The sequence below is a fragment of the Callospermophilus lateralis genome, chromosome 2 (genome assembly GCF_048772815.1).
Source record: "Callospermophilus lateralis isolate mCalLat2 chromosome 2, mCalLat2.hap1, whole genome shotgun sequence".
NCBI classification, from domain to species: Eukaryota; Metazoa; Chordata; class Mammalia; order Rodentia; family Sciuridae; genus Callospermophilus; species Callospermophilus lateralis.
This window is the reverse complement of record NC_135306.1, coordinates 208,609,511-208,631,353: the sequence shown is the minus strand read 5'-3', so window position 1 is coordinate 208,631,353 and position 21,843 is coordinate 208,609,511. Positions and strand designations below refer to the sequence as shown.

The 21,843-nt window shown below is 61.3% G+C and overlaps 1 protein-coding gene across 6 annotated transcripts in view; it reads left to right on the top strand.

Annotated features, from left to right (window-relative positions):
* Shank2 (SH3 and multiple ankyrin repeat domains 2) overlaps positions 1–21,843 on the top strand; it is a 355,852-nt gene that overhangs the window by 47,859 nt on the left and 286,150 nt on the right. For all 6 annotated transcript variants that reach the window (XM_077108956.1, XM_077108955.1, XM_077108953.1 and 3 more), the window contains 2 exons: positions 7,534–7,650; positions 16,315–16,392. In XM_077108956.1, the coding sequence (XP_076965071.1) occupies positions 7,534–7,650; positions 16,315–16,392 (195 nt within the window). The remainder of the gene's footprint in view (positions 1–7,533; positions 7,651–16,314; positions 16,393–21,843) is intronic.

Below are 21,843 nucleotides of genomic sequence, written 5' to 3'. Positions count from 1 at the left end.
TGAGGTCTCCCTCTGCCTGTCCAGAGGGGCTGTCAGACGGGTCCAGAGGGGCCTCCCTGTGCGTCTCTTCAGAACTCGCGAGTGTGGATGCAGGTTTCAAAATGTCCTTCGGGGGGGGGGGGGAGCCTGCGGGCCGGGCGTGTGTGCCTCTGTGCCACGTTGAGCACCCTCTGGGGACCACCAGGCGTCAGAGCCGAGGCGATGGCCGCGGTCCTCAGGGCACCCCAGGCTGGAGTCGCAGGGGCCCTTTGGAGGAATTCCTGAGGACACCCCCTGCTGCCACCCAGTCCTGGGCCTGTGTTAACTGAGAGGCACCATCCAGGTGGCAAGGCCAGGCCATCAGGAGATGGCCGCAATGGAAAGGCGGTCTGTGACCCTAGGGGAGGGGACTCACCCGTCCTACAGGGCCACGTTGGCCTCTCAGGAGGGCGGTGTCGTGGGTCAGGGTGGGCAGGGCGCAAGCAGGCCCAGGGTTGGCCAGGTAGAGTGAGTGCGGGGTCGGAGCCCGGGGGCTGCCTGTTCTCTGGCACCCACGGGGTGAGGGTGGCAGAGTCTGGTGGCCAGCGGAGCCTGATTCAGGGGTGGGCCTCCCCAGGAGATCTGTGCCCTTTGCTCTGTCCAGGAATTGCTCTCCCTGGGAGGGGCATCCCTCCGGGGTCAGCGAGGCCCAGGCCCAGAGCCCCAGCCCAGAGCAAAGAGGAAAATCGAGGGGGTCCCGCCCGGGTCCCGCCCCCAGCGCTGGCGGGGCAGGTCCACCTCGTGCTCTCAGGCCCTCCTCCTCCCGGCCTTTCCCCCGGCCCTCCCTTGCCCAGGCCTGCCTCGCTGCACGGTCCATCAGAGCTGGCTCCCTGAACACCTGGACGGCTCCTGTCTCCGGCCACGCGGGGTCCTGGGAACCCTGGTTGTCACGTGTTGAGGGATAGACTCACAGCGGCCAGGTCCCATCCCTAAGGTCCTGGGCTTGGATTCAGAGTGTCACCACCCTGAAGCCACCCAAGGACCCCGCCTCAGCCCAGCCCCAGAGTCGCTGCTTCTGAATGTCCGCGCCCACCCAGCACCGGGTCTGGACTGCCCTCTAGTGGTGGCTTCCTTTCAGACCAGTCCTGGAAAGACTCCCCTGCAGGACCTCCAAGGTCTGCGCAGTGTGGCTTTGCCTCCCTGAGCCTGGTCCCCTTCAGCAGCCGGGACTGTTAAATAAGGCCGTAGGTGCTGAGCACAGACCTGGAGGGAACAACAGGGAGAGCCACCCTCGCTCCTCCCCCCCGGCCATCGTCCCACTCACCAGTGAAGCGCAACCCTAGCAGATCACTTCCCATCTGTTCACAGATGGTAACAGGCTCAGAGAGGGTGAGAAATCTCCCAAGGCCACAGAGCTCAGTGAACAAAGCCAGGTTTGCCGCCCCTTGTCTCACTCCCACAGCTGGGATCCTGAGCTTCTGAGCACTGCTCAGTTGGCTGCCCTGTCCCCAGCGTCCCCTCTTCCTAGTGTGCAGGAGTGTACACAGCTCCTTCACCCTGCTCGTGGGTGGACGTGCTGGCCAGGCCCCCGGTCCCAGCCCTGCCGAGGCCAGGAGAGTTCTGCGGCTGTGGCGTCTGAATCCAGGCTGGGAGGTGCCTGCCCCACGGCCGAGGCTGGAGGAACCCTGTGGAACTCTCTCTGTCTGCTTGAAGGTTTGGTATTCAGATCACCCTATTTTTTTCCCACTTACAGAATAAGTAGCTGCTCGCCCTGGGCATCCTGGAAAGCCTGGGGAAGCCTAAGAAAGGGGACCAGGCACATCCAGGACCCAGGAACCCCGGGCAGCTCTGGGGCTGGGCACAGTGGGATTCGTTCACAGGGGCCTGGCAGCTTCTCAACAGACAGAGCTGCCTCAGGGCCTGAGAGTGGCTCCTGTCCACGGGTCTGGCCCTCCACCTGCCCTGGTGTGCAGATCCTCTCCCTCCACCGGCTGTGTCTGCTGTGGGGGCGGGGGGTTCCTCCCGGGCGTCCACAGGCCCTGCTGGCTCTGCGCAGTCTGGGGGGAACCCAGCCACGCGGCACAGGTGACTTACCCTCTCTGAGCTTGTTGGCTAACCCCTAGAATGGTTCAGTGTGATTGACAGAGTTCTTGAGACGGGTACAAGAGAGGGTTTGCAGGAAGCACTGGCTACTTCAGGGCTCGGTGAGGACTGCCACACCCTTCATGGCCGCTGTCACCAGGGAGCCATCCAGAGTGTTGAGCACCTCTGCCCTCGGGCCTGGCTGCAGGTCTCTGTTCCAGGAAGGAGGTAGTGTCAGTCCTTCTTATTGTAGTTCTTGCCGTTTGTAATTCTTCACTTTAACATTTCAACCTTACAGAAATTAGACGGTTGGGGGCTCCGAGCCCCGCCCCACCAGCTCACCCTGGGCTGGGCTCCTGAGTCCTCTCAGCGAGGGGACGGGTCCTGTTGTTCCTCCTGGACCCTCAGAGGGCTCCTGTGCTCAGCAGCTGGAGGTCGGCGGGGTGAGCGCTGCTGTTGGCCCCGTGCAGCTGCTCCACGGCGGGCGCCTGCCAGCTGCGGGGACTGGTGGCTGGGCCCGCGGGAGCCCCGCAGGTGGTGTCCTCTCCCCTGCTGCGGGGTTTTCCTGGGGCACCAATATGCCTGCCATGGTCCAGACACATGTCCAGGTGAGGTGACCAGCAAGTTGAGGTTCCGAGGTGACTGTCCCCCCAGGGTCGTCCTCTGCTCTGACCGCTTCTCGTGAGGACCCAGCCATGTGGCTCAGGGCCACCCCAGTGGCCTCATTTTCTGTAACCACCTCCTAAAAGGCCAGTCCCCATGGTCACATCCTGAGGCGCTGGGCGCAGGGCTTCAGCCTGTCACGTGGATCAGTGCCACTTTCTGGTTGGTGCCACGGCCCAGGTGCTGGCTGGCTCCCAACACCTCCCTGCCCAGCAGGAGGACCCAGCCTGCTGTGTCCACTGAGGAGCGCGGGGGTGAGGGCCAGGAGCAGCCAGGGGCTCTGTCTGTGCTGATGGGCAGCCCACTTCCTGGCCCAGAGCTGACACAAGGTGACTCTTGGGTCCTGATTGTCTGGGATGTCTTGGGGCAGCTTGGGGACAGAGCAGGTGCCAGTGAGGAAGCCCATATGGTTTGGATGTAGTCCCCTCAGGGGCCCTGAGCCAGGCACCCAGACCTTGGCTGCCCACCCACAGCGCCCTGGGCTGTGCCATGCTCCGGTTGCAGGTGCGGTGCTGTGCCCCTGCTGTGCCCTGCTCTGGTGCTGGGGTGGAGACCTGGCCTACCACAGGCGTCCAGCAGGTGGCAGTAGGGCACTGAGGGGAAGGGGCGCCCTTGTGGCTCACGGGGCCCTGGCCGGTGGTGTGGCAGGTCCCTGCGAGGCATAGCCCAGGGAACCTGGAGCCCTGGGGACCCTTGGGGGAACTGGGCAGGGCCCTGGGGCAGCCCTGGGCATGCGTTTTCTACACGACCCCCAGGAGGCAGGCTGAGAAAGGCCAGCCTAAGCCAGGTCCACCTCCTTTTAAAACCATGAAGGGTTCTGTGTTCAGGCTGGGAGGGGCCGTGAGGACAGCAGAGTTCTCCAGGTGACCCCTGCAGCCACCTTGGTGTTGCCTGTGTCCCAGTGATGTCCCTTGCAGCCAGAGGGCCCTGCCCCGTGAGCCCGAGCCCTGTCCTGGCGCGCTCTGTTCCCCCTGCCCCTCCTCCTGCTCTGGGGCCCTGGCAGAGTTCAGGGTGGAGGTTTGGGTCCCCTTTCAAGGTGGGCTCCCGTGGGGCCCCCCGAGGATGCCAGGGTGCAGTTTGGTAGGAGTGTTCCAGGATTAAGCCATGCTCTTGGCCTTATGTCCTGTCTGGTGGCACTTAATGGCCACTTCCTATTCCTAGTGACATCCCTGTGACTGGGTGACATGCCAGGTTTCCAGCATCTTGCTGCCCCATTAGCTAATAGGTCCGCGGGGTGGTCCCACTTCCTCGGACCCCTCTCCTGCTGGACGAGTGTTCCTAGCACTTCCGGGCCGTGCCCTCTGTCCCCTGAGCGCTGCGCTTCTTTCTGACTGAGGTGCTCTGGGCTCCTCTCGGTCCCCTCCTCCCCAGCCCGGCCGCCTCCCGTTTCCACCAGGATCCCGGTTCTTTTCACCCTCTGCGTGGAGACCAGGCTCCGGGTTGGGTGTGCCCACTGCTACTGGGCTGCGTCTGATCCACAGCTGGAGTTAGAGGCTGGGCACGTGCACACAGCCGTCCCTGGGCACCTCGGGGTTTGGTTCCAGGACCCACTGACACCCACATCCACAGGCTCAGGTCCTCCATGTAAAGTGGCCTAGTGTAGTAAGCCGGCTTCAGACCATGTACCACGCCTCCCACAGTGACCACGCCTCCCCAGTGACCACGCCTCCCACAGTGACCACACCTTACACAGTGACCACGCCTCCCACAGTGACCACGCCTCCCACAGTGACCATGCCTCCCACAGTGACCACACCTTACACAGTGACCACGCCTCCCCAGTGACCACGCCTCACACAGTGACCACGCCTCCCACAGTGACCACACATTACACAGTGACCACGCCTCCCACAGTGACCACGCCTCCCACAGTGACCACACCTCCCACAGTGACCATACTTCACAGTGACCATTCCTCACACAGTGACCACACCTCCCACAGTGACCACACATTACACAGTGACCACGCCTCCCACAGTGACCACGCCTCCCACAGTGACCACGCCTCCCACAGTGACCATACTTCACAGTGACCATTCCTCACACAGTGACCACGACTCCCACAGTGACCACGCCTCCCACAGAAACCACGCCTCACACAGTGACCATGATTCCCACAGTGACCACTCCTCACACAGTGACCACTCCTCCCACAGTGACCACGCCTCCCACAGTGACCACGCCTCCCACAGTGACACGCCTCCCACAGTGACCACGCCTCCCACAGTGACCCTCCTCCCAGAGTGACCCTCCTCCCACAGTGACCACACCTCCCACAGTGACCACACCTTACACAGTGACCACGCCTCCCACAGTGACCACGCCTCACACAGTGACCATGCCTCACACAGTGACCACACCTTACACAGTGACCACGCCTCCTACAGTGACCCTCCTCCCACAGTGACCACGCCTTCCACAGTGACCATTCCTCCCGCAGTGACCATGCCTCCTACAGTGACCACACCTTACATAGTGACCGGCTCCCACAGTGACCACGCCTCCCACAGTGACCATACTTCACACAGTGACCATTCCTCCCACAGTGACCATGCCTCCCACAGTGACCACGCCTCCCACAGTGACCACGCCTCCCAAAAAGCAAACACTCTGTACCTAGCTCTGCCGCTCTGCCAGGGGACAGTGACGAGCTCAGGGCAGAGGCCATCACTTCCTGAATGTCTTCAGTCTGCATTTGGCTGGGTCCATGGACGTGGACCTGAGGAAACCCAGGGCCAGCTGTACTCACTTCCAGTTTTATTTCTCTGGTGTCCAGGCCATGGTTCACACTGACACCATTTCGAGCCAGCACCATGGCGCCATATTTGTTCCCCGTCTTTGATGGAGAGAAACCTGCCCCACTGCCCGCCTCTCTGTGTTGTGGCTCAGCCCTGGGCCCTCGTTCGCCTGGCTCCTGGCTTGCGCACCCTGGCCAGTGGCCTCTCCCTCAGCCACTGGGGTTGGAGAGGGAAGAAGTGGCTGGCAGAGGTGGCCCTTCGGCAGAGTCACGGGTGGAAAGACCATGGGCTGGAGATGACCCGTGCACTGTCCTGTGCTTTCTGGTTTTGTTGGTTGCAAAAACATGAGCACAGAATAAGACGAAGCCAGGGACAGGGCCCTGGATGCTGGCCCCAAGAGGCTCAGCCTGTCATCTCCTAGCGTGGCCACGTCTTGGCCCTTGTCGAGAAGAGGTGACGGGCTCCCACAGAGGTAGCTTCAGACCTCGTAGAAACAGGTTAACCAGGGACGGGGAGTCGCGAGCCTGGAGTGGCCGTTGGTGAGCTGGCGGTGTGGTTCCCGTCCCCTCGGCTGCAGGGCGATCCCATTATGCCAGGGGCACGGCTGCCCGTCCTCTGGGGGAGCTGATTCGTCAGAGGTTCCTCCATGTGCAGAGCAGACTTCCCACCTCAGTGGCTGAAGGAGAAGACCAGGTCTGGTGGCGTCCTGGGCCCTGCTGGGTCGGTGTGGCTCAGAGGGGCCGCGGCAGCCGCTGTGAGCTTCCTGCCTCTCCCTCTGGTCTCCGCCCCCGACCTCTGCACTTCCCAGGGGTGTTGCTGGGCTGTTCTGAAAAAAGGAACGAACTTCTGTCCTGCAGATGTCCCCATCTGGGGATGTCACGGGTCCTCAGGTTTCCGGGCCCTTGAGCCATGATAGGACCTGGAGATGGCCTCATGCCTGTCCCTCCACGGGAACAGTGGGGACTGGGTCCTCCTGGACTGTGTGTCGGGGGACTGCAGGAGGACTCAGGCACTGTTAGGGGCTGGGGCCGGTGTGTCTGCTGCAGGGTCTGCAAGGCAGGTTGGCGGGGGACAGCAGCCATGGGAGGCACATGTTCGAGGTGGGCGTCTCCAGGGTTTTACCTGGAAGCTCACCCAATGAATAGTCCAGTGTCTTCCCTGTCACCGTCCTCCACCACGATCTGTCCAGTTGGGGCTCTTTCTTGTAGACTCCGCAGCGGTGACGTTCACTCCGTCTGTCTCAGTGACCAGCACTTACAGCTGGGGAGAGCTCAGTCTCTGCTCTTGGGAGCTGGAGGCTGTCACCACTGGGGGCCACCTGCCCTCTGCACGGCTGCCCACTTCCCTCTGACCAGGAAGCGCTGGCTCAGAACCTAGGCTGGAAGGGAGGGACCGAGCCTAATGGGGTGCCCAGCTTCCTGTGACCCAAAGGATTCCCTGCAGGGAATGTTGTTCCCGTTCTACAGGCGAACACATTTGTAGACTCCAGAGAAAAAGCCCTGATTAGTGCAAGGTTTGTGACTCGGGTCCACATCTGGGGGTCCCAGAACGCTGGTGGTTGATAAATCACACTGGTTGCCCCCAGGAGGGCTCAGAGACGGGCAGATCCTGCCAAGGGACAGCCCGCCCTGGCTTCTGCTGCCTGCCTTGGGCCTGGGCTACCTGTAAAGCAACAGGAGGGGCAGGTGCTGCCCTCCCCTGGACACAGCATGGCGGGGGGGAGGGGGCCACCAGGGGCTGAGCACCCCGGGTGCAGTTCACAGAGCTGCCCACCAGGATCCTCTGATCTGCAGGGGAGGGAGGCCCCCTTCTGGGGCCCTCTGTGCAACAGCAGAGCCTGCGTCCCCAACCAGTCACACACTCCTCCTTCTGTCAGCAGTCAGAGGCTGGAGCCACCACGAGCCTCACTCAGAGGCCGGTGGGCTGTGCCCCGTGTGCTCACCTCCACACGTGGGGTCCCACAGACTTGGGCGAGTGGCAGGGCGGGGTGTGGGCGCAGGGCCGGGCTGGAGGGACTTCGCGGTGTGGGCGTGTGGCCGGGCTGGGGACACAGGGGGGCGTGGCCCTGGTCTCAGCGCGGCCCCTGTCGCAGGCCTGCAGGTATGGACACGTGCAGCAGCTGGAGCACCTGCTCTTCTACGGCGCGGACATGGGCGCCCAGAACGCCTCGGGGAACACGGCCCTGCACATCTGCGCCCTCTACAACCAGGTCAGTGGACGCGCGGCCCTCCTCCCCAACCGGGCGTGGGGTGGGGCCAGGCCTGGCGGGGCACTCCGGCAACCCCACCTGCTGCTTCAGTGGCCACCACGCCTGCCCCTGAAAAGAGGAAGCAGAGCCCGGCAAGTGGGTCCAGAGGCCCAGGTCACAGCGGGGCCCCAGGCCCAGGCGGAGGGCTCAGCCTGTCCACTGCAGTGACACACCCATGCTGCCCGTGGTCCCCAAGGTGTGCAGAACCCCAGGTTCTCTTGTCCCACACACCCAGGGTGCAAGCTGCTCGGTCCCAGACTCTGTGACCTTGACCTTCTTCCTACTGTTGTGAAGCCCTTTACATACCCATCCTGACCACGTTCAGTGCCCAGTCCAGGAGCGCTGGACACACTCACCCTGCTAGGTGGCCGTCAGCACCTCCACCTCCAGGGCTGCCTCCCCGCCCCAGCCTGAAGCTCCGCCCATCCAGCGCTGACTCCGCCCCCAGCCCCGCCCTCCTCCCGTCTCTGTGGGTCTGCCGGCTCCAGGGGCCTCACAGCCTGGAGTCCTGCAGCAGCCGTCCCCTGTGAGGGTTCCGTGCACTCATCATCATGTCCCCTAGCTCTGTCCCTGGTGCAGCAGGTGTCAGTGACGTCTCTCGAGGCTGCGTGGCTTGCTCCGTGGAGGGAGGGCAGGTCTGTGTGTCCGTTCTTCAGCTCATGGACACGGGCTGCTTGCACCTTTTCTGTGGTGCGTGGTGCTGCAGGGGACACGGGCACGCAGCCATGGAGGACTCTGCCCTCTGTCCTGGTGTGACCCCGTGGCCACACACACAGCTCCTGCGTCACGGCCACTGAGTGCTCCAGGGCAGCGTGTGTGGTCAGAGTCAGGGCAGCAGGCCGTGGCCCTTCCCTGGGGAGAGCAGCTCCTCCTGGACCCCCCCTGAGGGCACCCTGGCTGGGGGGCAGCTGAGGGGGCCCAGAAGGGCCGCTGCCCCGCGGTGCAGTCAGTAGTGAGGAGGACCAGGCTGGGGACACCTATGGGCTGCAGTGCCCTTGTGCCCGTGGTGGGGTCCACCTGCGCCGTCCCTACCGAGGCTGTCTCTTCCTTTTCCCTCCCTGGTTTCCAGGAGCATCAGGTCCCAGGGCCCAGGGTGGTGAGAGTGGACCCCACGCCATGCAGCCCAGCAGTGGAGGTGGGTGGGTCTTCCTGGAGAGCAGGGGTCCCAGTGCAGGGGCTGTGCTGGAAGCCCGGGCACCCTGTCAGTCCTCAGCATCCTCCTCCCAGGCTGCAGCTGTGATCCCAGGCTCACGGTGACTTCAGGTGACATCTCGACCTTTAGCCACTCCCACGTCCATCCCCTTGGTGGCTGCTCCTCAACCCGGGCACCTCCAGCCACCTCGGAGTCCCATTTGCTTCCCGCCCTTAAACCCTCCTGGATTCTTTGCCTGGGAAACTCCTATGCATCCTGCGATACCCAGTTGGGATATCCCCACCCAGCCACGTCTTCCCTTGAGAGCCCTGGTGGGCTTAATGGATTTCCTGCCCTTCAGGCCTTTGTGGGTCACAGCAGAGTGACGTGTGCAGCGTGGGACGAGCAACACCTCCTGTCCCCTCTCCACCTTGAGCCCCGCCTCAGGGGCATGGGCTGCCTCATCCTCCCCTGGGCCTAGCACGGGAGACGAGCGACTGGCCGGGCTGGGCAGCAGGGCAGCTGGTGGGAGGAGCAACCTGCAGAGCTGCGGGCTCGCACAGGAAGCCTGGCTGTGGGATTTGTATGCAGCGCGGCTCGTCCGCGTGGCTGTTGGGAGGCTGTGTGAGCCTGGGTGCTCACATCTGCACAGCATCTGCTTGGTAATTACTGCCTGAGACAGAAAACATCCCTTAATTTCCTCCTGTGTGTTTCAAGCATATTTTACCATTGGAAAAAAAAAGGAAATTATTTTTTCTGTCACTTGAAATAATTGCAAACAAGCTTTAAAAATGTCGATGGGAGTTTTTATTGGAAAAGGTCAAAACATTCAGAGGGGAAGATTCTTAGCTCTTCACGTGGCCGGTGCTCTCCAAGTCACTCCACACGCCCTGAACTCGTCCCCACCACTCAGGAGGGGCCCCGGCTGTCCCAAGCAACGCCCCCCTGCCTTCAGTCGGGATGGGTCAGTGGACTCCGCTGGCCAGTGAGTGAGCACTTGGGCTTTGAGCCGCGTGAAGCCTGCTGCAGGCTGCGGCTCTGGGGCTGCTGAGGTGTGTCCTCGAGAGGGTGGCTGCGTCCCAGGGCGGAGGGCGCTCGGCCTGTGGTTTGCAGAGCCTTGAAGCGGAAGGCCCCACCTGTCCTCCGCCCACCTGGGCTAGCCACACGCCCAGTGGGGCTCTATGGCCTCTGCCCAGCAGGCCCGGGGCCTCCGCCCGGGTGGGGAGAGCTGTCTTCTCCCTGGGCCTGGGATCACCAGGGCAGCTCGCCGCTGCCGAGCTCCAGCTTCTGGGGAGTGCCGAAGGTGGCATGCTGAGCTCTGACGCTGCCCTGCGCCTGCTCCAGGGGAGCCTGAGTCCACTCACAGGCACTGGGCCTGTTGGCCCCACAGCCTGGACGCTGCCAGTTGGAATGTCAGGAGGGTCCTGGGGTCGTCTCTGGAGTCCCACACCCCTCCCTGGGACAGCAGGGTGCTCTGCAGCCCCCCCGGGGGCTCCCTCAGCTCCCTGGTGGGTCTTGGTGACAGGAAAGGAGCTCCTCCAGCCACTTCTCAGTGGGCTCCGAGAGGGGCCGTGCACCCCCAGGCTCTCATGGAGGGCTCTAGGAGAGCAGCCCGGCCTCTGTCTGGCGGGCAGGCCTCTGGCGTGCGCGGCCTGGTTCTGACCTGGCACTCTGTGCCCCATGGTACCACCTTGCCAAGCACCTCCTCTCTTCGGTGCACGTGTCACCTGTGTGTGTGCTGAGCTCAGGGGCAGACAGTGACGTTAACTAGAAAGGGGGCCATCAGGACACATTGACTGTCCTGTGAGGGCCGACCTGCTGTGGTCAAGACAAGGAACAGGGCCAGGGCTTCAGAAGGGGCCTTGGTGAAGGGGGGCCCCAACCCACCAGGCCTGGTAGTCAGGTCCCGGGTCTGAACCACTACCTGGCTGTCTGCTGCCAGCAACCCACTGCCTCTCTTGGGTTCTGCGTTTCCTCATCTGTGATGTGGGGGCAACCACCTAACTCACAAGGATGCTTGGAAGACACGGTGGAAGCAAATATGCTGTACCTGGCAGGTAGTACATGCTCAGTAAATTGCAGCTATCATAGTGGTATTGGACGACCTGGCAATGGTGACGGTGAGGGTGATGGTGGTGGTGGCGAAGGTGCTGGAAATGGGGGTGGTAGTGGTGGGGAGAGTGAGGAATGGAGATGGTGAGGATGGTGATGGTGGTGGTGGTGGTGGTGGTGAGGATGGTGGTGATAGTGATGATGGTGGTGATAGTGGTGATGGTGGTGGTGGTGGAGATTGTGGTGATGATGCTGATGGTGATGGTGGTGATAATAGTGATGATGGTGGTGGTAGTGGTGATGGTGGTGGTAGTGGAGATTGTGGTGATGATGCTGATGGTGATGGTGGTGATGGTGGTGGTGACAATGGTGATGGTGGTGATGATGGTGATGGTGATGGTGGTGATGATGGTGGTGGTGGTGGTGATGATGGTGATGGTGGTGGTGGTGGTGGTGATGATGGTGGTGGTGGTGGTGATGATGGTGATGGTGGTAGTGGTGATGATGATGGTGATGGTGGTGGTGGTGATAGTGATGATGGTGGTGGTGGTGGTGATGATGGTGATGGTGGTGGTGGTGATAGTGATGATGGTGGTGATAGTGATGATGGTGGTGATAGTAGTGATGATGGTGGTGGTGGAGATTGTGGTGATGATGCTGATGGTGATGGTGGTGATGGTGGTGGTGATGATGGAGGTGATGATGGTGGTAGTGATGGTGGTGATGGTGGTGGTGATGGTGGTGATGACAATGGTGATGGTGGTGGTGACGATGGTGATGGTGATGGTGATGGTGGTGGAGGTAGTGATGATGGTGGTGATGATGGTGGTAGTGATGGTGGTGATGGTGGTGGTGACAATGGTGGTGATGATGGTGGTGATGATGCTTCTGCTCTTGGCCTCAACAAGCCTCTCCCCGTGAAGTCTAACAGCACCCAGGTGTGTGGGACGATACGTATACTTTATCAATTTTACGCGGGCCTCAGCTCCACGCGTCTAATAAAACATACTGTGATCAGAATATTCTCTCTTCTCTTATGCAATCAACTAATTAGGGCTTTAATTGTAAGCAGCAAATTGTTTCTAATCTGTGGACTCCCTCAGCCTCGCGCCGGCTTTCCAAGAGCTCCAGGGGGAGGCAAGAGCTGGTGTTTGCTTTCCTGGGCTGGATAACCAAGGGCCAGAGGGAGGGCCAGACATCAGAGGTTACCAGGCCAGGCCAGTTTGTCTAGAAGACACACGCATGCGTGCATACACACACATACGCACACATACATGCATACATGCACACACACACACGTGTGCGCGCACACATGCACACACATACACATACATACATACATGTGCGTGCACATGCACACATGCACATGCACACACATACGTGCATGCATGCGCACACACAGTTCACATACATGCACACATGTATGCACACACACACATCCATGCACACACACGTGCACACACGCACACATACATGCATACATGCACACACACGTGCGTGCGCACACATGCACACACATACATACATGCATACATGTGCGCACACATGCACACACGCACATGCACACACGCATATGCACACACACATACGTGCACACATGCGCACACACAGTTCACACACATGCACACATGTATGCACACACACACGCACATCCATGCACACACACGCGTGCACACACACACGTGCCTCTCCGGAGCAGGTGTCTTGAGCTTAGTGAGGGCCATGGTGGGAGCAGTGGGTGTTTCCTGTTAGGATCTCCGTGCCCTTGCTGATGGCCCCTAGGCCCTGGCCAGCTCTGCCTCTGCATCCATGGGCATGAGAGGCCACCGTCCCCCAAGCACTCTGGGTCCTGTGGAGTGGAAGGTGTGCACAAGCTGCCCGAGGCCCTGAGCTCTGGGACCCCTCAGCTGCCAGTTCCTTTGTACAGGTGGAGACCCCCAGCTTGCTCCAAAGGCAGCTCGGTTGGGACGCGGTGAAAAGCCCAGCCCTGGCCTCCCCGGGAGGTCCTTCCCCACACCCACCGACTGGGCCAAGTAGGGCCCCAGGGAGGCCCGCAGACGTGCTGGTGCCCATGGCCTGGAGGGGTCTTCCCCAGCTACCCTGGCCCTTGCTCTGGGGTGGTCTTCAGGGGCAGGCTGGACTAGGGACCTGGTCCAGCCCCACGCTGGTGACATCAGCATCCTGTCTACCCGCTGCCCCCCTCCAGTGCCCTGTGTGTGTGCCTGGTGTCCTGCAGGCCTGCCCTCAGGATTGCCTACCCGGAACAGCTCCTCAGCCGGGCAGCAAGTTGTCCTTGTGTGGACGCGTGGCTGAAGACACACAGGGCGGGAGACAGGAGCCCCCAACGGGCCTGGAGGTGCTGTCAGCCCTGTCCTCGGTGGTGCCATTCTGGTGTCCCTCTCCTCCAAACCTTCGCTTATGGAAACGCCCCTCCTCCCGGCCCCACTGGCCACACCCTCACTGTGCCCAGCCCGTCCCCACGCCCCTGGCCGCAGGGTCCCACTCCTGTCTCCCCAGGTGGTCCATCAGACTCCCCTCTCTTGTTGGGGGCAGGGTGCCACCCACATACCTTGCCACACCTGTCCCCACCCAGCTCGGCTTCCTGGTGACAGCTCTTGGCATCCATGCGGCACCCTCCCGTTAGATGGATCCTCCCTGGGGTGACCGTGGGCAGCCCGGCTGTGCCCTTTGCACCTTCTGGAATAGGTGGCCCTCCAAGATCTCCACCAGCCCAGCCCAGCAGTGAAGACCCCACCAGCCACAACCCCGTGAGGACCTGCCTGGTCCAGGGCTGGGTAGGGAGGGGACGCACGCGCATGTGGAGGACCCCCTGCCCACCTTGGTGAGCCATCCACCGAGCACCACCTCCATCCTCCCATCCCTTACGCCCATCCCAAAGAGCATGGGGTGTCTCCACAGACCTCGCTAGGTGGTCCCAGAGTCCCAGGTGTGTTCTGGGAAGAGCCTGGCCCAGCCTGGACCCACGGCCCTCATGGGTCCTGACCTGCTGTGGCCTGAGGCTTGTTTGGGGGGTGTCCTTCCAAGGCTCTGGAGACCGTGGTGCCCATGAGCAAGACCCCCCAGTAGCCGTGGAGCCATCTGGGCAGGTCTGTGCCCCTCCTGGTGGCCTCTGGGGCTGACCTAGGAATCGCCGGGCCTCCCAGCCTCCTTGGCCTCAGCCCGCTTAGCACACGAGCCCCTGGGGCAGTGAGATGTCTCTGGACATGGCCAGACGTTTCCCACCGAGAGCCACCACCCCCAGGGACAGGGCCCCCTCTGTGGTCTTCCTTCTCCGTAGAGCTGGGCTGCAGAGGTGCCTTGGGGACAGCGTGTGGTGGGTTCCATCTGTGCCCCCCCCGCCGTCCTTCCCGAGGCTGGGGCAGTCTGCTCCCCAGTCCAGGCTCCCTTCCTCCTGTCCAGCAAGGTGGTTCCCTGGACGGAGCCCCCCTGCCCAGCATGGCCTCCTCGGGGCTTGATGCAGCGTGTGACCTTTCACCCAGGGCACCCTGGGTGCAGCTGGGTGCACAGGACACTGGCCCCGGAGGACAGCCAGTTCTCTGCATAATGGTGGCTGGCCCTTCTGCCTCAGGCTCCCACGGCTCCATTCCCATTTCCTCCTCACTGTCAGACCATGGGGTCCTGGGTGGCAGCCCCTCCTGGCTCCAGGAACCTTGTCCTCCTGCCCTTGGCCTGCCTGGCCTCAGAGGGCAGAGGGCAGGCTGCGGCCCGGGCTCACCCCGCTCTGTTTCATTCTCCTAAGTTTATTGAGATGTCCTGCTCAGTCCCCAGGTAAGGCGCCCAGTGCAGTGAGCTCTGCCTTCCTCCGCCCATCGCCACAGTCACCTCAGGACACTGCCCGCAGCAGGAGCCCTGCGCGGTGGGCTGTGCTCTCACCCTCTGGCCCCCCAGGCCTGGGCAGTCATTTACCTGCTGTCTGCTCTGGACGTGGGGCTCTGTCAGAGCTGCTGTCCTGCCAGGTCCTAGGGCCTGTGCACTGTCCCACCCCGGTCCCTGCTGGTCCCCACTGCAGGCTCCCCTCCTGGTCTGGGAACAGGGTCCTGCGACCCGCTGTGTCCTGTAGCTCCCTGGGTGTGGCATCCCCCATGGAGAGAGCATGTGGAGTGTCAGGTCCAGGTGGTCCTTCCCGACCTGTCCCAGAGCACAGGTGAACGTGGGGTCCCTGACATTCCCAGTGCAGCTTGGCTGTGCTGTGCACGGGCCCCCGGCTCAGGAGGAAAGTGCCCAGCTCCCCAGTGGGCTGCCTGCCCTGATGTGTGCTGCCCACTGTCCACCTACGTCCGTCATCTCAATGCTCGTCCAGAGCCAAACTTACTCTAAATGGCCAACGGCATTTGCTAGGCAGAAGTATTCTCTCATGCAGCGCACCGTGGCCTTCCGGTCAGCGACGGCCACATGCAGTGGGGATTCCGTAAGATCACGTGGCCTGGGGCCGTGTGAGGCCTCTTCGCTTGTGTAAGTGGATTCTGTCACGTTTGGACAATGGCAAAATCATGGAAGAACATGACCCCTGTCCATAGCCAGTGTCTGTTCGTTGATTCTCTGCCATCGGCCTTTTTCTTCGTAGTGTTTGTCCCCCTAGTCCTCACTGGGAACTTCCAAAGAAACTTCTGGAGAGACGGCAGGAAGTTCTCACCAGCCCCAGGCACAAATAAATAGGGTGGATTCCTTCTCACTGTGAAAACTCACAGGAAGTGGCTTGGCGGCTCCTGCCAACGTGAAAACACGTGAATGAATGTCCGTGGAGGACGTCCTGCGGCTCTCGTCCTGACCCTCCCTCCCTGGGGTCGGTGCTGCCGCACGTCCCCCAGGTGCTGCCTCTGCGTTTCTACTGGACTCTCAGCTTTTAAGGTGCCAGTGAAGCTGGGGCGCAGCAGACGTTCCCGTGATCCCAGAGGCCGGGAGGCTGAGGCAGGAGGATCACAAGTCCCAGGCCAACCTGGGCAACTTCCGAGACCCTCAGAAACTTTGCAAGGCCCTGTCTCAAAACCAAGAGGACTGGGGACGTAGCTTGGTGGCAGGGCTCCCGACTTCAGTCCCCAGCACCAAAACAGGCAGAAAACACACACGGAGCCCCCGGCCCTCGGGCTTGGCCCTGCAGTGGCCTGGGTGAGGGTGTCCTGGCCCCCCCTTACGCCCCTGCGGGTTCCCCTTCCTGTCACTCTCTCAGGAGAGTGGGCGTTTCATCTGTTAGGTTGACGAGACGTTCTGTAAGTGCCACCTCCAGGGGCAGTGGCTTGGTCACAGTGAGCCCTGAAGGCAGCCAGGCCTCGCCCTGTGTGGGGCACACTGGTGTCACCTGCGCCCCAGCAGTGGGAGCCTGGACCCCGCTGTGCCTGCAGGTGTCGGGGACTCCTGTGAGCGGGGCTGGGGGACATGGTCCCTGCCACGGCGTCACAGCAGCTTCTTCTCTTGGATTTCAGGACAGCTGCGCGCGCGTGCTCCTGTTTCGGGGCGGAAACAAGGAACTGAAGAACTACAACAGCCAGACGCCATTCCAGGTAAAGAGGGCTCCTGGTGGCAGGGGCCTCGCGTGGCCTTGAGGTGGAGGCTTAGGTCCCTGAGCAGGGCACCGGGCATGGGGCAGGGGTTGCGGTTCACGTGTGAAGGCTGCTCCCGGGCCCCTTGCTGTTAGGTTGAGCAGGTAGGTGACGCGCACAAGGTCCCCAGGAGAGTTCTGGAAAAGCAACCAAGACTTGGCTGCTCTCTGATGCCCTTTAGGAAGATGGGCTCTGCTGCCCGTCCACGGAAGAGGGCAGTGTCACGGGGACGGGCTTGCTGTCCAGTGCCACTGCGCCATGCACCACCCCAGGGTGGAGGGAGAGTGACCCCCTGGGGTTCCAGGGGCGGCACCCAGCCCTGGGCCTAAGTGAAGAAAGTCCGACAAAATACACAAAGGTGACGTCGTGACCACCTAGGATCACCATCCCTGGCACCCATGCCTCCGCGGTGTTGCTCAGGCGCCAGGAGACACTCTGGCGCTCACCACTCACCCTGCCCTGGTCTCGGGAGGCCGTGGCTCCGCTCCGTCTCTGCGGATCCGTCTGCTCCACACATTCCACACGGGACTCGCCACACTGGCTTCCTGCCTTTGGCCTCTCTGTGATGTCTTCGGGTTTGCCCTGCCCTGGGCATCGGGCTGCCTTCTTTTCAGGGCAGATTGGGCCGGGTTCTGCGGGCCGGGCCTGGTTCTGTGAGCCAGACCCATATGAGCATGGTGGTTTCGGTCAGATGGCGGCTAGTTCAGAGTGCAGAGATACCGGGGTGTGTGCGTGTGTCGGTGAACGTGTGTCGGTGAACGCGCTGAGTTAGACACGGTGGATCCTAGACCCAGGTCCACCCGCTGGACCTGGAAACTGAAGAGACGGCGATGCTCCTTAAGGAAGTGATCACAACTCCTGGGCTGGGAGGAGTCGGACTTGGGATGGTCTCCCGTGAGCTTCCTGGTGTCTTCTCCGATGTCGCTAGCGATACAGACTTGATGTCTTGAAAGTGCGATGGCGCGGTCCCTGGAGTCCTCTGGTCCCCACCTGGACTCAGTGTTGACGCTGAGTTGCACGGGTGTGGCGGGAGTGGCTTGCACAGCGCTTGCTGGTCTGCACTGGGCCTGGGAAGGGTGTCTTTACTCTGCAAGGAAAGTTCCTTCTTCCTGTGGGAACGTCGCCTGCCTTGTCCTTCGGGGTCAGCTATGGGGGGGATGGGTGGGAGGGCTTGGTTTCAGGAATTTACTTTTGCTATTAAATATGTATTTCTTTGATTCTTAAAAAAAGACACGAAGTTGCCTCAATTGCGTAGACACAGCAACCATGGCCCCCGAGGCCCGGTGAGCACTGATGGCACAAGGGACCTTCCTGGGCCCCACACTCGTGCTGAAACCGACTCACGGTGCCTCAGGGAGAGGGGTCGTCCAGGGCCTAGAGGCCCTCCTGTCACTGAGTGTGGGACGGGGACGCCCTGCCTGCGAGTGTCTCGTGGGGTGTCCACATACCCTCAGTGCCCAGCAGCACCCGAGCAAGGCTACACGGTCCCTTTCTGTTGCTAACGGCAACCAGTCAGATGCCACAAATGGTTCCCAGGGACACTGATGCAGAAATCCTGATGCACTGGCCAGCCCTGGTGCCCTCCAGACGTTGCTCATGTAACCAGTGGGGCTGGAGCCTGCCGATGGCCGTGTCCCGCTGGACTCCTGCGGTGACTCGGGAGCCGGGTTCCTCCTCCTCGTCTCCTGCCCTGTCTCTGCACAGTGGCTGGTTCACTCTGTGGCTCCTCGTCTGGGAAATGGCCTCGCTTCCTCTTTCATTCACAGTCCCCCGCTCCCCGTTAGGAAAGGGCTTCGTTTAGCGTTGGGTCCCCCAGGGACACGATGGTCGCTGCATCGTTTAAGAGAGTCAGATGTGCTCAACTGGAAAGCCTCGGAGCTGTCGGCCACCGTCACATCCCCAGGCTCCAGGCTTCCGTAAGGAATGAGTTCCTCTGGCCGTGCCTTTGATTGCTCCCTGACCCAGACGCTGAGCCCGCAGATCAGGAACTTGAGAGAAACGACATTCTCAGGCTGCACCCCCACCTTGGAACCGGAAGCTCTGGGGACAGGGTCTGGGCTCTGTGTCCGTGAGCAGGGACTCTTACCCTCACCAGACAGAAGTGACTCTCCAAGGACGAGAGACAAGAGGAGCAGCAGCATTTAAAACGTGGGCTGGGACCAGGGCTGTGGCTCAGGGGCCTAGCGCTTGCCATGTACGTGTGAGGCACTGGGTTCCATCCTCGGCACCACATTAAAGAAAAGGTATTGTTCTTCTACAACTGGAAACTATTTTTTTTTAAATGTGGATTTATCTTCAACACCAATGAAGGTGCTGCTGATGGTGGTGGTGACATCAATGACAATGGTGATGGTGATAAAGATGGTGATCATGGTGATGAGAAGGTGACGGTGAAGATGGTGGTGGTAGTGACGATGACGATGGTGGTGGTGGTGGTGATGATGATGGTGGTGGTGACAGTGGCCATCATGGTGATGAAGATGGTGATGGTGGTAGTGGTGGTGATGACGATGGCGGTGGTGACAGTGGTCACCTTGGTGATGGTGATGGTGATGGTGATGACGATGGTGATGGTGATGGTGGTGGTGATGAAGATGGTGATGGTGATGGTGGTGGTGATGACGATGGCGGTGGTGACAGTGGTCACCTTGGTGATGGTGATGGTGGTGGTGGTGGTGATGATGATGGTGGTGGTGACAGTGGCCATCATGGTGATGAGGATGGTGATGGTGGTGGTGGTGGTGATGACGATGGTGGTGGTGACAGTGGTCACCTTGGTGATGGTGATGGTGGTGGTGGTGGTGATGATGATGGTGGTGGTGTCAGTGGCCATCATGGTGATGAGGATGGTGATGGTGGTGGTGGTGGTGATGACGATGGCGGTGGTGACAGTGGTCACCTTGGTGATGGTGACGGTGGTGGTGGTGGTGATGAAGTCACGCATGGTGGTAGGATGGTGGGAGTAGCGATCTCTTCACACTCATGAGTTCTGAAGCTCACGAATACTCTCATATGTTTTCTCTCTTACTGTGGAGCAACCCAGTGAGGTAGGCCTTTTTGTTTCAACTTATGGGAGAAAAGCAGATACGGAGAGACGATCAGCTGGAATTCCAAAATTGGTTCGTGGCAGAGTCGGTGTCCCTGACTCCTGCCTTGCAGCCCTGGGCTCTGGGGTCGGGAGTGAGGAAGATGGTAGCTTCTCTGGCCGCTTGGTGGGCAGTGACCACCAGGAACCCTTCTGCTTCAGGCTGTTCAAGACAGCAGATGTCCTGATTCTGAGGACGGCGAGAACCAGAAAGGGAAGAGGATTGAAAACAGAAAGACCCCGGTCAGGGCAGGGTGCAGGGGAGAGCGGTGGAGGGGCTGGTGTGCATGTCAGGAGCAGAGGGAGGTGGGAAAGAGAGAGAAAAGGAGATGGCACCACGGGCCTCCAGAATGGCCCCGAGTCTGGTTGTAACTGGTAGAAGCCCAAGGCCCCACCAGAGGGCAAGACCTACGCGGTCACGAGCCAGGCTCTCTGTGGGCAGCACTGCGAAGAGCTGGGCCCCAGGCACAGCACATAAGAGGACAGCAGGCGGAGGGCTGGACACCGGACCTGTCCTTTGCCTTGACCTCTGCACTGCATGTCACACAGGAGGAGCAGCCCTGCAGCGTCTTGTGAGAGAGCTCCTGTCCCGAGCCGCTGCCCCCCGGCAGAGCAGGTGCTCCCAGGTGCACCCAGAAGCCGTTGGGGACCTTCTGTTTCCTGGGCTCTTCATGCTCGGTGCCCGGGGGAAGCTCTGGGGGCTGTGGCCCTTCCACAGCACAGTCCCTGGGGAGGATCCACCCGTGACCATGAGCTCCTGAGACGTCACACCCAGTGTCCATTCTCCAGCCCAGGGGTCTCCTGTAAGTCACGCTGCACAGGACGTTTTTTTTTTGTTTTGTTTTGTTTTTTTATTTTTTTTAAGAGAGAAAGAGAGAGAGAGAGAGAATTTTTAAATATTTTCAGTTTTCGGTGGACACAGCATCTTTATTTTGTTTTATGTGGTGCTGAGGATTGAACCCAGCGCCCCGCGCATGCCAGGCGAGCGTGCTACCGCTTGAGCCACGTCCCCAGCCCCACAGGACGTTTTGATCCACTTGGGCCACACGCAGGCTGGTCCTGGAGATCACGTTGGCCTGGCGAGGTCATAGCTAAGTGTCAGTGTCACAGCACGGGGATTGCTTCCATGTTCGTGGGGACGCGGGCGTGAGGGGCGGCACATGCTCTAGGTACCACTGCTGCTTGGGGAAGGATCCCCGGCTGAGTCCTGGCTTCCATGTTCTGGGCTCAGCTCTCCCAGGTATGAGTCTCCGGCTGGCTCCTTCCGCTCGTTAGAAAGCCGAGCCCTGGGCCTGTGCCCCTGGGCCTGCACCCCTGCGCCAGCCCCGTGCCTCACGCTTGGCCATGATGACCGTGTGCAGCTGGGAGCCGCCCTGCACCGCGCCGTTCAGCCGCGGGGAGAGGAGCCCCCTGTGTCACACGGGCACTAGGTGAAGCACAGAGCCCTGTGCGCGTGACCAGCCCGCACAGCTCTTCTCATCATCCCATTTTGAAACAGACGCTCAGTCCACGGACTGGCCAGCAGGGACGTCCCTCTGGCTTTGTGGATGACGTTGCGGTTCTGAAAGTGGCACTTTCCCTGGAGAAGCAACGAAGGCCGCCCATCAGGCCCTCCTGTCCCCGTTCCCTCCAGGTGCCTTCAAGGCCTCTTTCCCGTGCAGCGGTTTTGTAGAACCACGAGCTGCGGCTGTCCCGTGGCTCTGGGAGCTGGGTCCCAGGATGTGCCCTGTTGGGTGGCTGTCTGGGTTGCGAGTGGCCTGAGCTGGCAGGCCGGTTGCAAACTCCACGTGAGATATGCACCATGTGTATGCACAGGCTCGGCTCCCCTGGAGAGTGTGTACCTGTGATCCAGCCCGGGCAGGAGTTGGCCTGGCGTCCCCACCACCAGGAGCAGTGTGGCCCAGGGTCCCCATCAGCTCAGAAGCAGTCATGGCACCCTCTCCACTCCTCCTGCTCGGGGGGACCCCAGGCCCCTGCAGCCCGCCCAGTGTGATGGACTACGATAGACCCTTAACCCAAAGGCCGTCCCAGTTTGACCCTCCCCCTCCCTGCTCTGGGTGACCAAGTGTTGGTCTGCCTCTGGGAGGGAGGTCAGCCAGAGAGGGAGAAGCAGGGCCTGCAGGGGCCAGGAGGCTGGGAGATGGGAGGAGGGGTGCCAGGGTGGGGGCCGTGTCCTGTTGGCAGAGCCAGAAGCAGCCCTCCGAGGGGACCACCCACACGCTCCTCTGAGCCTGGCTGGCACCAGCCACAGGCCTGGATCAGCCAGGAGCCAGAGGTCCAGTCCGCACATAGGGGAGACCGTGGGGAGCACAGCCCAGAGGAGGAGG